This window comes from Pantherophis guttatus, chromosome 10 (assembly GCF_059756535.1).
Source record: "Pantherophis guttatus breed Tessera chromosome 10, ASM5975653v1, whole genome shotgun sequence".
Lineage (NCBI taxonomy): Eukaryota > Metazoa > Chordata > Lepidosauria > Squamata > Colubridae > Pantherophis > Pantherophis guttatus.
In genome coordinates this window covers 1,115,613-1,131,591 of record NC_142072.1, presented here as the reverse complement: position 1 = coordinate 1,131,591, position 15,979 = coordinate 1,115,613, and the positions used below count along the sequence as shown (strand labels likewise).

At 47.6% G+C, this 15,979-nt stretch overlaps 1 protein-coding gene across 3 annotated transcripts; it reads right to left on the bottom strand.

The window, feature by feature from the left end:
- Positions 1-1,360: 1,360 nt before the first annotated feature.
- On the bottom strand, positions 1,361-15,289 carry LOC117677781 (neuroglobin-like). Of its 3 annotated transcripts, none has more exons than XM_087876497.1 (7): positions 14,458-15,289; positions 14,216-14,272; positions 12,348-12,591; positions 5,670-5,777; positions 4,306-4,426; positions 3,191-3,271; positions 1,361-2,774 (listed from the first exon to the last, which is right to left on the bottom strand). In XM_087876497.1, exons 3-7 carry the CDS (start codon positions 12,566-12,568, stop codon positions 2,649-2,651), a joined length of 657 nt encoding a protein of 218 aa, XP_087732623.1. In that variant the 5' UTR covers positions 12,569-12,591; positions 14,216-14,272; positions 14,458-15,289; the 3' UTR covers positions 1,361-2,648. The 3 variants fall into 3 exon arrangements, with proteins under 3 accessions (XP_087732623.1, XP_034294113.2, XP_087732624.1); XM_034438222.3 differs by having other exon boundaries at positions 15,007-15,289; XM_087876498.1 differs by lacking the exon at positions 14,458-15,289 and having other exon boundaries at positions 14,216-14,433.
- Between the last annotated feature and the right edge of the window lie 690 nt (positions 15,290-15,979).

Below are 15,979 nucleotides of genomic sequence, written 5' to 3'. Positions count from 1 at the left end.
AATTCCCAGAATTCCCCAGCCAGCTCTGCTGGGAGTTGAAGTCCACAGACTTTCAAGCAGCCAAGGTTGAGTAACGCTGCTTTAGATATTCATGGAATGGATCCAACGGTGACCAAGGATCACAGCCAAAAGATACATTCATAGACCAAATCAGGTCAAAGAAAATTATGAATAAAAAAAAAAAAATCCCCCGTTGGAAAGATGCTCGGGGAGAACCAAAACAGCCCAGGTTGTGGGTTGTCTAAGAAGTGTGGAGTTGTGTTAGGAAGGGCATACAATGGAATCTGTGTTGGTTATTAGCTCAAATGAAGTGAGGATTTGAGGATCGGGGCTCTTCCGGGCACCAGAGTTTCCATTACACCAAATTTCACAACGTGGGAAGCAGCAAGATTTGGGGGGCTGTGTAGTTATGGGGTCGAAGGTACCACAGGCTATATTTTAATTTTGGCTGCTTATTTTTAGATTGCCACTGAATTTAAGAGCAAGCAAGCACCTAGATAGATTCCCCCCCCCCGAGGCATAGGAGAACACAAATAGGATCCAGTTTGTGGGGGCAATAAGCTGACTTTGTATAAAATATACAAAAGTATGAAGGCTATTGCTTAACGCACTGTAAGCCGCCCTGAGTCTCTGGAGAAGGGCGGCATATAAATCAAATTTAAAAAAATAAAAATAAAAATAAAAATAAAAAAACATGTTTTTTGTTCTTAAGTACAAATCCTTGATTTATGACGATAACTGAGCCCAACGTTTCTGCGGCTGAGTGAAACATTTGTTAAGGGAGCTTTGCTTCATTTTGTGACCTTTCTGGCCACAGTTGTTTAAGTGAATCGCAAGTGTTAAATGACTCACTAACTCAAGAATCACAGTTGTTAAGTTAGTAACACGGTTGCTAAGTGAATCCGGCTTGACTTTGCTCATCAGAAGGTCGCAGAAGGGGATCATGTGACAGGACATGGCAACCGTCATAAATGTGAATCATTTGCCAAGCTTCTGAATTTTGATCACGTGACCACGGGGATGCTGCAAGGGTTGTGAGTGTGAAAAATGGAGATAAATTACCTTTTTCAGTACTGTTGTAACTCTGAATGGTCAGTAAGTGAACTGTTGTAAGCAGAGGACTACCTGTAATGTGTTTTTGGGTTGCAATGAGAGGGATTGTTCTGAAAGGAGAGGCTCCCCAACTCTTTAACTCTGGAGAGAGACCCGTTTGGAAGACAGAGAGGATGAAAGAATGACAGCCACGATTCATGTGCCCACGTGAATGTAGCTGCTTTCCAGAGAACATCAAAGAGGAGGCTTGAAAGAAACCAGGATCAGAGCCGGTGCTGAGAACAAACCACGCAGGAGGAAACAAAGGGGCCTTCAAAAGCAACCTCATTATTTGCCTCACAAGCTAATTGGGGTACAAAGCTGTGTGTGTGTGTGTGTGTGTGTGTCGCACAGGTAATAAAAGATGCAAAGAAAAGAAGAGAATCAAAAAGCGGATACCAACTCCCGACAGCCAGTCGGAGGCTGCGTGTTGAAAACAAGAAGAAAGAAATGGTGAAAGAATAACAGAGTGGGAAGGGACCTTGAGGTCTTCTAGTCCAACCCCTTGCTCGGGCAGGAGATCCTCTACCATTCCACACAAATGGCTGTCCCAATCTCTTCTTTAAAACTTCCAGTGATGGAGCATTCACAACTTCTGGAGGCAAGTTGTTCCACTGGTTAATTGTTCTAACTGTCAGGAAATTCCTCCTTAGTTCCAGATTGCTTCTCTCCTTGATGAGTTTCCATCTGTTGCTTCTTGTCCTGCCTTCTGGTCCTTTGGAGAACAGGTGGACCCCACCCCCGCCTCTTCTCTGTGGAAGCCCCTTAGATATTGGAAGGCTGCTACCAAGTCACCCTTAGTCCTTCTCTTTGTTAGACTGGACATACCCAGTTCCTACAACCATTCTTCGTATGTTTTAGCCTCCAGCCCCCTAATCATCTTCGTTGCTCTTCTCTGCACTCTTTCCAGGGTCTTAGCATCTTTTTAACATCATGGCAGTGATCATCCCGAGATGGCCTGCGAAGGTCCACATGGCACTCCGGGGTCCAGGAGCAAAACGAGGCGGAGAAGCAGCCCAGGGGCTGACCTGTCCCAGGAGCACAGGTGAGGTCCACAGAGCAACTCATGTGACATCGGTCGCCTTGAGGAGAGACCCAAATCTTGCGCACGGGACATTCCATGCCTGACCAGACAAGATCTTGGCCTCTCTTGAGGAGGACAGTCCCTATCCTCCATGTCTCCAAAGTTTTCCACTCTGAGATTGTATATCTGAAAGATTGCAAGGAATGGCTATAACGAGGCAAATTCTACAGATGCCGAGAGATGTTTGATGGGACACACTGGGCAAGACGGCTTCCGTCCAAAACCTTTCCAAGGTCTACACAACGTCATGCTTTGTCTTCTTGTGTTGGAGGACAGGTTCAGGGCTTCAGGTGTGGGGCTGAGGGATTGCTGTAGCTGAACAACTGGAAGGGTGAAATGTAGACTCTGCAAGGACCACGAAGCAGAAATGCAAACTCTTCCCAAAAGGACCTTCCTCGGCCAGCATCAGGGGCTCCTAGCAGGAAGTCCAAGGAGATCCTTCAACAAGCCACTTCCAGGAATGACACCTTCTTCAGATTTGGTCTGGAGCGGATTCCACGTCAGCTGTCTGTGGGGGAAGAAGGGGGCTGGCCCCCAGGCTCTTTCCTTCATTATGGAAGCCCCTGCGCATCACAGCTGCCAGGTATCTGAAGAGACCCTTGGGAACGGGGGCGGGGGGGAGATTAAAGAGAAGGCAATTTTTTTATAACTCTAAGTGTAATTCAGCCAGTCCTCGACTTATGACCAGAATTGATTATTGGTGTTCTCTGAACTTAGTTGCTTCCTTGCAAATGTTTCATAACCCAAGGTAACATCATCAGTGCTACAAGGGAGTGGGGTTTGTGGACAGGAGGAGGAGGAGGACTGTGGGGTCCTTGGTGGTCTCTGAACTAGGTGGTTTGCTTGCAGAGGTTTCATAACCCAACTAACTAACATCATTAGTGAATCTGGGGTTTGTGTCCTGTTTATATACAGTCACTTGCTCTGCCAGTTTTGATGGAATACGGTTTTCTTCTTGGTAATTAGGATACTTTCTGCTTGATAATCCCTGCTTACCTTCCAAATTCTCCTTACCTCCCAGGCCTTCTCAACTTCCAGAGTCCAATCTTCTTTGAGAATTGGCCGAACAGCCTGGATGAATTGAACTCCAATGTACTGAGAAAAAAAAAGAAAAGAAAAATATAAAAAGCCAAAGAAACAACCGTAATTTGGGGAAAGAAAGACCGAGAAGTGGATTACCTGCTGTGAATTACTAGCAGCTTTTATAGCCATTGGATTGCTTTAAAATATATGTGTTACAGACCACAGACATTTGAAGAGATACAGTCCTGGTTCTACAATAACATCTGAGAAAAGAGGATAAAATTTTATGGTGCAATTCCCTCGCCTCACACCATGAATTTTACAAGGGTTTAGGCTTGGTCATTTTTCATTTGTCTTCTTCCCTGGTGTTTATGTTTCAATTTTTTTTCTTTCTTAGCAAGACCAATCAGGCAAAAAACAAAATCTAAAGAAACCAAAAAGCAACACATCTGCATGTTTTAATGGAGGACAGGTAGAGACACCCCACCTGCAATGCATTGAGTGAACCAGGTGATGTTGGCAGGAGACCAGCCAAGCATTTAGAAGAAGCAACAGCACTACTCACAAGGGAATATTGCTGCCCTTCCATAGGTAGGACAAGGAGAGGAGGGACCTCGGGGCAGAGTTAAAAGTTGGAAGGGACCTTGTAGGTCATCTAGTCCAGCGGTCACCAACTGGTGGTCTGTGAGAAAATTTTGGTGGTCCACAGAAAAATTATTTGCATTTTTTTATATTGCACTTAATCAGGGGTCCTCAAACTACGGTCCTTTGGAAAATCGCTATCCTGTCTCCCCTGGTCCTTCACTTCCCTAGACTAGCCATGCCCAGTTCCTGCAACCGTTCATCGTAAGTTTTAGCCTCCAGTCCCCTAATCTTGTCGTAGGACAGCTTGCTGTGGGGCAAGAGTTACACTAATATCAAAGAAATGGTGGAATAGAATCATTAAAGAAAGGATGAAAAAGGAGGGACGGAATGAAATGTGAATGGCAAAAATTAAAATAATTCTTTCTTCATTTTAAATAATTTACGGTAAATAGAATTGTTAAATTTCCTGCAGTGAGTTGGCCGCAGAAAGTTGGCTGCGCTCCCTGTGTCCTTCCTCTCACCTCGTAGTAGTTGGGGGGAGCTCTATAATGGAAGTGGTTCTTTCCCAGCTCAAAGGCCAGGAGCTCCAGTTTGTCTTCTTGATCCAGCCGGGCCACGCTCTTCTCAACGAAGGACATCACTCTGGGGAGGGCGAGAGAAGAGAGGAGACCTCTTGGCGGGGAGGCGTCCATCCTCCGTGGGACGCGAGGCCCCCATTCCTAGGAAATCTATCGAAGACCCACAGCAAAGTTCTGGGCAGGGCAGAAGTTCGGATTCAGCCTTGCATAAGAAGGGAGAAGGGAGGAATTCTCCAAATTATGGGAAATGTCTAGGAAAGCAAAAGAATGCAGCTCTTTCTTCCCATCCATGGGGTGGGGCGGCATGGGGGGGAAACGGCTGGAGGAGAGGGACTTGGAGGTCCCAAAGCAGTGAGGTAATCCTTTCAGAGTCTAGACTTGTGCTTCTCAATCTTGGAAGCTTGAAGAGGGGTGGACTTCAACTCCCAGAATTCCCCAGCCAGCAAAGCTGGCAAACTCCCAGCAAACTCCCAGAATTCTGGGAGTTGAAGTCCACCCCTCTTCAAGCTGCCAAGATTGAGAAGCACTGGCCTAGATATGCTAATTTCTTAGCTGGCCTTCAAGGTTTATTGTAATCTCCTCCAGAACCCATAAAGATCAAGAGATAAAACCAAGATGATAATGCAGGCCACATGTACCCTTCCTCTCCAAAAAACGGGGAAGATCGTGTTGCAGCGGCCAAATGTCAAGCCCATGGGGAAGATAAAAGCCAGAAAAATAAAAAAAGAGATTTCCCCCCACCCCCAATCCTCTGCCAAAAAGCACCAAAACCGCCCAACTGCATGCCAGCTGGGGAATTCTGGGAGTTAAATTCCATGTATCGTAAAAGTTTATTAACATGTTAGTTAGGGAATTCTGGGAGTTGAAGTCCACCCAACTTAAAAGTTCATTAGCATCCTGGCTGGGGAATTCTGGGAGTTGAAGTCCACCCATTGTAAATATTTATTAAAATGCTGGCTGGGGAGTTCTGGGACTTGAAGTCCACAGGTCCATAAGTCCCTGCCTTATGTCATTCTGGACAAATGGCTGTCCAGTCTCTTCTTGAAAACCTCCAGTGATGGAACATCCATAACTTCTGAAGGCAAGCTGTTCCACTGGTTAATTGTCCTCCTTGTCAGGAAATTTCTCCTTATTCCTGGGTCATGGAAGGATGGAAATGCCCTCGTGTTGCCCACGGCACAACGAAGGATCCAAGCATCGCCTGAGAACCATCTCTAAAGGGTACGATGGACTCTCAGTCCAGGTGACCCTGCCGTTTGGATGGAGGAGACCCAGAATCCTGGCCCAAAGAGGACCCCCAGACCCACCTGAGGCCATGAGCTTGCAGTTCCTTACTCATCTTCAGCTGCTGCAGATTGTCCACATCACGGAAGAGGAAAAAGACGTCTTTACACTCTGGGTGGGTCTCAAAGAGTCTGGAGAAGAAACAGGAGACAGTCCAGAGAGTGAGTTCCTTGGGAGGCCTTTGGGGAAATGGGGTCTTCTCTTTCTCTGAACTCTAATGGACTGTCAGGTCCCCAAAAGACAGGAGGAGGAGGAGGAGGTGGTACAGTCTAGGCAACAGTCAGAGAAGAGTCCGCTCAGCCCACAGAAGGAAAAGGGGCCTGGCAAACATCTCAGAGGACACCCCCCCCCCACAGTCTCTGGGACTGTAAAGGTGAGGGGGGGGAGAAACATGTACAGGAAGTCCTCGACTTACCACCACAATTGAATGTTTGAATGTTTTCTTTGTAAGCCGTCCTGAGTCCTTCGGGAGAAGGGCGGCATATAAATTACATAAATAAATAAATAAATAAATAAATTGAGCCCAAAATTTCAGTTGCTAAATGAGACTGTGTACGTTTTGCCCCATTTTACAACCTTTCTTGCCATAGTTGTTAAGTGAGTCACTGCAATGGTTAAATTAGTCACACGTTTGTTAAGTGAATCTGGTTTCCCCATTGACTTTGCTTGTCAGAAGATCACAAAAGGGGGAATCACGTGATCCCAGTGTACCGTCATAAATATGAGTCAGTTGCCAAGCATCTGAATTTTGATTACCTGGCCATGGGGATGCTGCAAAGGTCATAACTGTGAAAAAGCCACTAGTATTTATATACTATAAATAGTATATAAATGTAAATAAGTATATAAACTAGTATTTGTATATCATAAATAGAAAATAAATATAAATAAGTATATAAACTAGTATTTATATACTACAAATACTATCTTTATTGCAAGGTTACATTAACAGAACCTTGCAGTGAGGGGTCCTTGGTGTTCTCTGACCTTGATTGTTTTCTTGCATGCATTTCATTGCCCAAACAAGGTTAAATCATCATTGCTAAATATTCTCCTTTATTAGCAACTTGCAAGCCTGAAAGTTGATTTCTTTCCCGCCCCCCTTGCCCCGACCATTGCAGTGCCAGAGAGTGGGGAGGGTCCCTTCTGAGATGTTTGCCAGGCCCCTTTTTCTCCTGAGGGCTGAGGGGTCTCTTATCTGACCATTGCTTATTCTGCAGTTCCTCTTCCTCCTGCCTCTCTTCTCCCAGACCAGACAGCCCACCCCCATGTTCAGAGGCGTTTTGAACCCCTTTTCTTTCCCCCCTATCTTTGAGGCTCTGTCCCCTCCCCCCCTTCCCTCCTTCCCCCCTGGTTTTATGGCATCTTCTTTGGCTAAAAAAAAAGGGGAGGGGGATAAACACAAGAATTGTTCAAGGAATGTTTATCCTGGCCTTTGTCATCGTGATCCCAGGATGTTTAAAACTCTCTTCAAACAAAAGCCAACACAATCTGTAAAAGCCATCTGAAAAGCACGTGTTAAAACAGCAGCGCAAACCCAGCCAAGCTGGAAATGGCTCCCTGGAGACTGAAGTGCCCGTCAGATCCCCAAGAAAGTTCGAGATTGCTTGGCCCTAAAATCTACTGGTCCTTTCATTTGTTAGTTTTTGATGCCAGGCGGGCTTCTGCGGCAGGTTGCACCCCCAAGATTTCAAATCTCAGTTCCCATCTTCCACCAGCCATCCTGGTAAGGGTTAAGTCGGGAAGAGAAGAGGAGAGGAGGGAAGGGAAGGGAAGAGAAACAGATTGGAAAGGAACAGAATATGAATAAATGAAAAATAATGGAATGGAATAGAATAAAATGCAGGAGAGAAGAGAAGAGAAGAGAAGAGAAGAGAAGAGAAGAGAAGAGAAGAGAAGAGAAGAGAAGAGAAGCAAAGAGAATAAGAATAGGAATAAGAATAAGGTAGGGTAGAATAGAATGGAATGGAATGGAATGGAATGGAATGGAATGGAATGGAATAGAATAGAATAGAATAGAATAGAATAGAATAGAATAGAATAGAATAGAATAGAATAGAATAGAATTCTTTATTGGCCAAGTGTGATTGGACACACAAGGAATTTGTCTCTGGTGCATATGCTCTCATTGTACATATAAGCAACAAGTGATAAATAATGATCATAATGATAAAACACAATCCCCATAAATCATAAGGTGCAACACTCAGCGATAGTCATAAGATACTAAATAAAACCAATCAACATAAATCATAAGATAGAAATAACAAGATGCCTAGGAAATAGGAAAGATGAGAAGGCTAATAGGTAAATACAGCCCTACTAACGGTTCAATATCCCAGGGCATAAGACAGTATTGTGGGAATTAGTGGTTTACCAGAGTGATAGCATTGGGGGTGGGGGTGGGGGGCTGTCCTTGTGTCTGGTTGTTTTGGCGTGCAGTGCCCTATAGCAGGGGTCTCCAACCTTGGCAACTCCCAGAATTCCCCAGCCAGCAAAGCAACTCTTGCAACTATTTTCTCTGCAATCCTGACCATCCCTCGGAGTCTGTTTGGTTGCTGTGCCAGACCAGACAGGTACAGAGGTGCAAATGACAGACTCCATCATTCCTTTGTAGGACGCTTATCGGCAGCTCTTTGGGCCATCTGAGTTTTCGGAGTTGGCGCAGGAAGAACATTCTTTGTTGGGCTTTTTGGATGGTGGGCCTTTCAATATAATCCATGTGGATAAGGTTCAATTGGAAACTTTTCTGCAGAAATGCAAGGCGTCTGGAGAGCTGTCTTTCTTCTTCTTACCCCAGTGAAAACAAACAAAGGCAACGCAACGGTGCAACAGACGATTCAGAAGTCGAAAAGGATGTGTTAAAGTTTTGACTGCTCTCTGTCCGTAAGCACTTGGCCTTGACTAAATAACAAACAGACCTTCCTTTCTATCAAATTCTTTGAATGTTGTGGTTTCATTAAAAGAGGCTTAAGAAGATGAATCCGGTCGTGTCTGCTCCAGCGTGGGAGACGTGATCAGCCTTGGGATGTAGTGGATGTTGGAGCCACTTAAAAAGAGGTCATTGATTTTGGATTCGTGGATTTGTGGCTCTCTTCGTGGGAGGAAACTGCATTGAAGCTGGGTAAGGGACAGAGACAGGCACTGAAAAGGGATGGGTTTTCCGTCGCTGGGAAATTCAGAGCTGCTGGCAGTTGGGTGGCATATAAATGCGACCAATTATTCTTATGACTATGCAGGCTGGAATCAGCTTGATGTTAATAACAGTACTTTAGTCTGCTGCGCCACCAGGGCTCTTGCTGTTGTCCCTTATCAACAAACTTAAGAATTTAAAAAAACAAAACCCTCCTTTTTTATGACCCTGTAGTCCGCATTAAAAATTCTGTGGCTGAAAGATGATTGTACTAGTTCTAACTGGGCATCTTTTGCAACATGGACAACCCTTTGTCTGAAATGGTAGAGGGTCTCCTGCTCAAGCAGGGGGTTGGACTAGAAGACCTCCAAGGTCCCTTCCAACTCTGTTATTCTGTTACTCCTTCCTTCCTTCCTTCCTTCCTTCCTTCCTTCCTTCCTTCCTTCCTTCCTTCCTTGGAAGGCTTTCAAGAAGAGAGAGCCCCTTGTCTGGAATGGCAGAGGGTCTCCTGTTTGAGCACCGGGTTGGACTAGAAGACCTCTGGGGTCCCTTCCAACTCATTTATTCTACATTCTACGTTCAATGTTTTCTCTCGTTCTCCTGCCAACATGAACAAACTGGACTTCCAGGGGCGCCAAAGGAAAAACAGCCCAGAGGACTTGCCAAATCGGATTCCTTCGATGATTCTCCCTTGGAAAGAGCTCAGTTCAAGAAACATAAGGCTACCTTGGTGGGTTATAATTCAGGACGTTCATCTATTTTGCTCTGATTTTAATTAGCCAGGAGCATTTGAATGGCGCAGCCACCTGAAAAGCTGGTGCCAGCTCCCTCGGCTTCTACACAAAACCCGTCAGGTGGGCACCTTAGCCTGCCAAACAAGGGAAGGCCCTTGGGGTGGGAGGGAGGCAGGAAGGTTCCACAAAAGCCCTTGCAAGAAGGGAGAGGCTGGGGCTGCCCTCCTCCCTGCTGCTGCCTCCCTTAGGCTTCCAGGGGGCAGGAGAGGCGTTAAGCCAGCTGGGCCCCAGGGGGTGAAGCCTAAAAGGGGCACAAGAGAGTTTTGCAAGGGAACTATTATTATTGAAATATATTTGTTGTTGGGGTGTGTGGGGGAGACACGACAATCTATGTGTATGGGTTTTTTTTAATGGACATTTTTTTCTTGTTTTGTTTAGTTTAATTTTGTTCTTGTTTCTTTCTTCTTTTTTTCCTTTTAGAGTTTGTATTTTAATTTTGGAAAGAATAAAATGAAAAAAAAAATTGGAAAAAAAAGAGCCAGCAAGGGGTGGGGGGATGGGGGCTGTAGAAGGAGGGGGGGCTCATATTTTTCTCCTTCCTTCTTTCTCTCTCTTCCCATGCCAGCCTTTGCCCTTGGCAAACAGGGGGTCCCTTTCCAACAGATTGCAGAGCCGCTTAACATCTGGAAATCAACCGGACCGTTGCAGAGTCTCTGGGCAGATTCTCATCCAGGGTTGATCCACAATGGCCCCTGAACAAGTTTCCAGAGATGCTTCCCTCGTTTGCGAGTCAGCGTGGATCAGCCCTGCTGGGAGACTGTGCAGAGGTCCGAGATCCTGATGCGAAAAGGTTTCCTGGGGCGGAAAATGCTTATCGGCTTGCTGTGAGTCTGATAATCACGAGTGGAATTTATTGCCTCATTGAATGATCCCAGGGGAGTAAAAACTGACTGTCTGCAGCAGTGGGCGTTCCGGTATGACTGGCCAGAACAGGAGGAGGACAGTGGGGGCCTTGGTGGTCTCCGAGCTTGGTGGTTTTCATGCAGACATTTCATAACCCAACTAGGGAACATCATCAGTGCTAGAAGGGGGAGGAGGAGAAGAGGAGGAAGAGGAGGATTATGGGGTACTTGATGCTCTCTGAGCTTGGTGATTTTCTTGCAGAGATTTCATAACGCAGATAGGAACTCCTCTCCCTTTTAGCACTGATGTTGTTACCTAGTTGGGTCATGAAAAGTCTTCAAGAAAAAAATGAAGTGCAGAGAGTACCAAAAATCTCACAATTCACCTCCTCCTCCTCCTCCCAAATTACCTTCTAGCACTGATCATGTTCCCTAGTTGGGTCATGAAAGGTCTGCAAGAAAACCACCAAGCACAGAGAGCACCAAGGACCCCCCAGTCCTCCTCCTCCTCCTCCTCCCAAACCCCCTTCCCTTCTAGCACTGATGATGCACCAGACAAAGACCCTCTTCCACTGGGCCCCCAATCTCCCCAACCTTGCTTTTTTCACCATTGAATTTCATTTTGTCAGAGTAAAGGATTTTCATCCCCGTTTGCTATTTCAACTTGATTGATTGATTTTCAGCTTGACTGTCGATTATCTAGTGGAGACGCCGATTCTCAGATTCCCATTGTGGATTCTGTTCATGTTTTAAGGGCAGATGGGAACAGTACAAAGAATAAAATATATCTGGATGCAAAACTTCTCCCGAGGGAGAACCGAGATGGAAGTCTCAGAGTCAAATGGGGGGGGAGGGGTTCCTTAAACGGGCATTGTGGTTGACTGGGAATGCCTCCCTGCGAAGGAAGCCAGGGGCCAATCCTCCGTTTCCCCTGCCTGGCGAGTTGACTTCCCTTGGTTGGGGAGCCCGCCAGGCGTGGGAGAGGCTGCTGATCCCAAGAGATGCAACTTTGGGATGAATCATCTTGCAAAGTGGAGTCCCCCCCCCTTGAGAAACACTATTTTATTTCATTAAATTAGATTTAGAGATTCCCTCCCTGGACTGCCGACCTCCGTGGGTGGCTTAGAAGTTAGAATGGAAGAGAAGCCGGATGGCGGAGAAGAATCAACCCCACACATGTAGGAGGGAGGGAGGGATGAAGGGAAGGAGAGAGGGAGGGATGAATGGAGGGATGGAGGAATGAATGGAGGAATGAAGAAAAGGAGGGAGGGATGAATGGAGGGAGGGGGGATGAAGGGAAGGAGGGAAGGAGGGAGGAATGAATAGAGGGATGAAGGGGAGGGAGGGACAAGCGCTTGGCCCTTATCTTGTCCAAGGCCTGGGAGAACAGCCAGGTCTTCTGGGGACACCTTCAGTGGGGCGGGGGAAGACCCCCAGATCTTTGGGGAAGATGCAGATGCTGCAACAGAGAAGAGCTTTACAGGTAGTCCTCAATTTACAATCATTTATTTAGTGACTGCTCGATGTTACAACAGGACTGAAAAACAGTGATTTAGGACCAATTTCCACACTTTTGACCGTCGTCCCAAAGGTGCTTTTTCCAAAGGTGACCGGACTTTGTTTTTCCTTGAAGACATTTCGCTTCTCATCCAAGGAGCTTCTTCCGTTCTGAGTGAATCATCTGACTCATTCAGTCAGAACGGAAGAAGCTCCTTGGGTGAGAAGGGAAAAGTCTTCAAGGAAAAACAAAGTCCTTTGGAAAAAGCACTTTTGGGGCAACCCTGACCTGGATGACGGACAATTGCCACAGACACTTATGACCCCCACAGTCACGTGACCAAAGACCAGCCTTCCCCAACAGCTGCACATTCGTGGCTTATGTTGCATTGACTGGGATGTTCCCTTGCAAAGAGAGAAACCTTCGAGGCTTACCCAATAAAGACAATGATCCCCACTCTGGCGATGTTCTTATGGAGAAGGTTCCAGGACTCCCGGATCCACTCTTTCTGGGCCTCGGAGAGGGGAAACGCTTCCTCCCTCTCCCCGTGGCTGCCGTCCGTCCCTTTCTCATCCAGGCCTAAAGCTGAGCCCCTCCTGTCTGCAGAGACGGCTGGGTCCGTTGCGTCCCCCGTGCTGGATAAGGTGCATCCCATCTGCAGCACAGGAGTTCCCCACCCTCGAAGGACAAAGACAGAGAGGTAGCAATCCAGAGATGGAATAAACCAGGATCAGGCCAGTAGTTCTTCAGATCTCGGCTTGGGAGGGGTGGGGGGGGAGATACAGCTGCTGTTTGATTGCATGCAATGGTGTTTGTCAACCTTGGTCACTTTAAGATGAGTGGACTTCAACTCCCAGAATCCCCCAGCTAGCTCTTAGGAATTATGGGAGGTGAAGTCCACAAGCCTTAAAGTGACCGCGATTGAGGAACAATGGCATAGAGTGATTCACTTCAACATGCAAGTTCAACTACAGTACGCTTCACTAAATTAACCCGGGTTAGTTCTTTCCCAAAAGAACTGAGGTCAACATGTCCCAGTCGAGCTGGCCTTCATTCCACCCTGAAGGAAAACCACGTTCCTTCTCCTTTTTCAGTCTCAGTAGCATCTTGTTTCTCCTTTTCATGTTTGTTTATTGTGGGTCTGTTTTATTTCAAGCAGGCTGGGTGTCGCCCTGCTGGAAAACCCAGCCCTCAGCAGCTCAGCCGTGAATATCCGAAACCGGCAAAGCACCCACAAAATAACATGGTAGGTACCGAGGGTCTGGGGGTTCACGGAAAAGGTGGAAAGGGAAGAGGAGGAGGGGGAGGAGGGGGAGGGGGAGGACTGTAGGGTCCTTCATGCTCTCTGAGCTGGGTTGTTTTCTTGCAGACGTTTCATTACCCAGCTAGGTAACATCATCAATGCTAGAAGGGAGGGAGGTTTGTGGGGGAGGAGGAGGAGGAAGACTGTGAAGTTTTCTTGCAGCATCTCATAGGTAACATCATCAGTGCTATAAGGGGGGACTCTGTGTTTATATGGAGTCCCTTCTAGCACTGGTGATGTTACCTAGTTTGGATAATGAGTAATCAAGTCCTCTATTGATCCGTGGAGACATGCAGATCAGGGAGGGTGCTTGCATTGTGATGCCCCCTTTAACATCTCCAGGCAAGGCTGGTCTGCTTTTCTCCAGCGGTCAATGCAGGCTTGATTTGGCAAGCTCTTTGCCGTAAACCGTACGATGAACGGTTGCAGGACCTGGGTATGTCTAGTCTCAGGAGGAGAAGCTCTGGGGTGACGTGATAGAAATCTTCCAATATCTGAGGGGCTGCCACAGAGAAGAGGGGGTCTTCTCCAAAGCCCCTGAAGGCAGGACAAGAAGCAACGCATGGGAACGAATCAAGGAGAGAAGCAACCTGGCATTCAGGAGAAACTTCCTAACAGTGGGGACAATTAGCTGCTTCCCTCCAGAAGCTGTGGGTGCTCCTTCACTGGAGGCTTCCAAGAAGAGACTGGGCAGTCACTTGTCTGGAATGGTATGGAGTAAGAGTAAGCAATCTTGGGAACTTTAAGACTTGTGGACCTCAACTCCCAGAATTCCCCAGCCAGCAATTCCGGGAGTTGAAGTCCACAAGTCTTAAAAGTTCCAAGGTTGGACACCCCTCAGGTAATAAGGTCTCTTGCTTGAGCAGGAGGTTGGACTAGGAGACCTCCAACTCTGTACTCTCCCTCTCACCTCCTTTTGTTTGCAAGGGGCCCCAAAAGAGGCTTTGATAGGCAGCCCCTCTGCCCGAAAGGAGGACGATTCGACAAGCCCCTACTTACCGATGGAAGCGGGTTCCTTCGGTGGTCCAGGCAGGAGAGCCGAGTGCGAGAAGATGCCTTTTGCAGAGAGAAAAGAGCAAAGCTTTCCCAGCTGGTCTCCCCCTTCACACTCTTGGCTCTTCTGCAATTCCCAGCCAGGTGCATCCCAGACAGGCTGGAGCACAGGCAGGCATCCTCGGGATCCTAAAGTCTGCCTGGTTTGGCTCCTTCCCTCCCTCCCTCCCTCCCTCCCACAAACTCACCTCTGATCCCTCAAACCTGGGACATCACCGGGCTCAGGTGGGCCAATTGGGAAGAGACTGGGGGAGATTGAGGCCTGCTCACCCCAAAGTGCTGGAGGGGTGGCAGCGAAAGGGGGCTTGTGCAGAAGCTGGCAGAAGTTGCACCAGGAGAATTCTAGTTTTTCTAGCTGACTGGAAGGTTTGGTGTCTGATCTGGTCCTGTAGTTAAAGGGGCTGGACTAGGAGTTGGGAGACGTAGAGATCTGGGTGACTTTGGGTTAGTCTCCCTCCCCCCCACTCTCTCAGAAGGAATGGAGGGAGGAAGAAAAGAAAGGGAAAGGAAAGGAAAAGGAAAGAAAGAAGGAGGGAGGGAAGGAAGGAAAGAGGAAGGGAAGGAGAAAGAAAGGAAGGGAGAGAGGATGGTAGGAAAAAAGAAAGAAAAAGAAAAGGAGGGAGGGAAGGCAGGCAGGCAGAGGAAGGAAGGGACGGAAGGAGAGCGAGAGAAAGAGAAAAAGAAAGAAAAAAGAAGGAAGGAAAGAAAAAGAAAGAAAAAGAAAGAAAGAGCCTTACTCTTGTCTGTAGTGGTTCTAATCTAATGCAACCAAGTGATTTTTGAAAGCCGTGGCCTCCCTCATGCTGCCTAGTGTCTTGAAGCACGTAGCCTCCTTTGCACCCAGTTCCAAGGCTCCCAGATGCCCCCAAGCCCGGCGTTCCCAGGCCGCTTGTGGGCTGCTCCTGGCCTCCTGCCCTTTGGCCTTTGGGGAAGAAGCCCCCGGAAGTCCTTCAGCCCGGATGGGAAAAACCTCTGGGCTGCTGCTGCCGTCTTCCACCCTTCCGTGGCATGAAGCAGACTGAAGGGTTGCGCTGCCTGGGAACCCTCTGATTTGGGGGGGGGGCGGGGGGAGCTCAGGCACATGGTTGCTCACCCATGACCCATCGTCACAGGGAAGACAACTCAGCAGAAAAAGCAGAAGCGGCAGAGCCCATTACAAAAAAGCTGGGCTCATAGGTAGCTGGGGTGGAGGAGGGTTCAAGGTGAGCCAGGCGTTTGACCCCCCTCTTCACCTTCACCCCACCTGTTGCCTGGGTGATTTCAGGACTTGGGGGAAATATGACTACAGGGGGGAAATGGGCATAACTGGTCAGTTGCATCCCAACTCCCAAATTTCCCCCAAGTATTGGCAGCAACGCCAAGATCTCATGGAATGGATGACATCGTTCCAGTAGAAGGCAATCTGTGCGGCTCCGGGATGGGCTGCGGAGTCCTTGGGGTTCTTTGAGCTTAGTTGTTTTTCTTGCAGACCTTTCATTACCAAACCAGGTAACGTCATCAGTGCTAGAAGGGTTTGCAGAGAGGAGGAACTGTGGGGTCTTCGGTGCTCTCGGAAACCGGTTCTTTACAGGCATTTCATGACCCAATGAGGGAACATCATCAGGGCTAGGAAGGAGTGGGGTTTTTGGACAGGAGGAGAAGGGGAAGAGGAGAGAGGGCTGTGGGGTCCATGGTGCTCACTGATCATGATTGTTTTCTTGCAGACCTTTC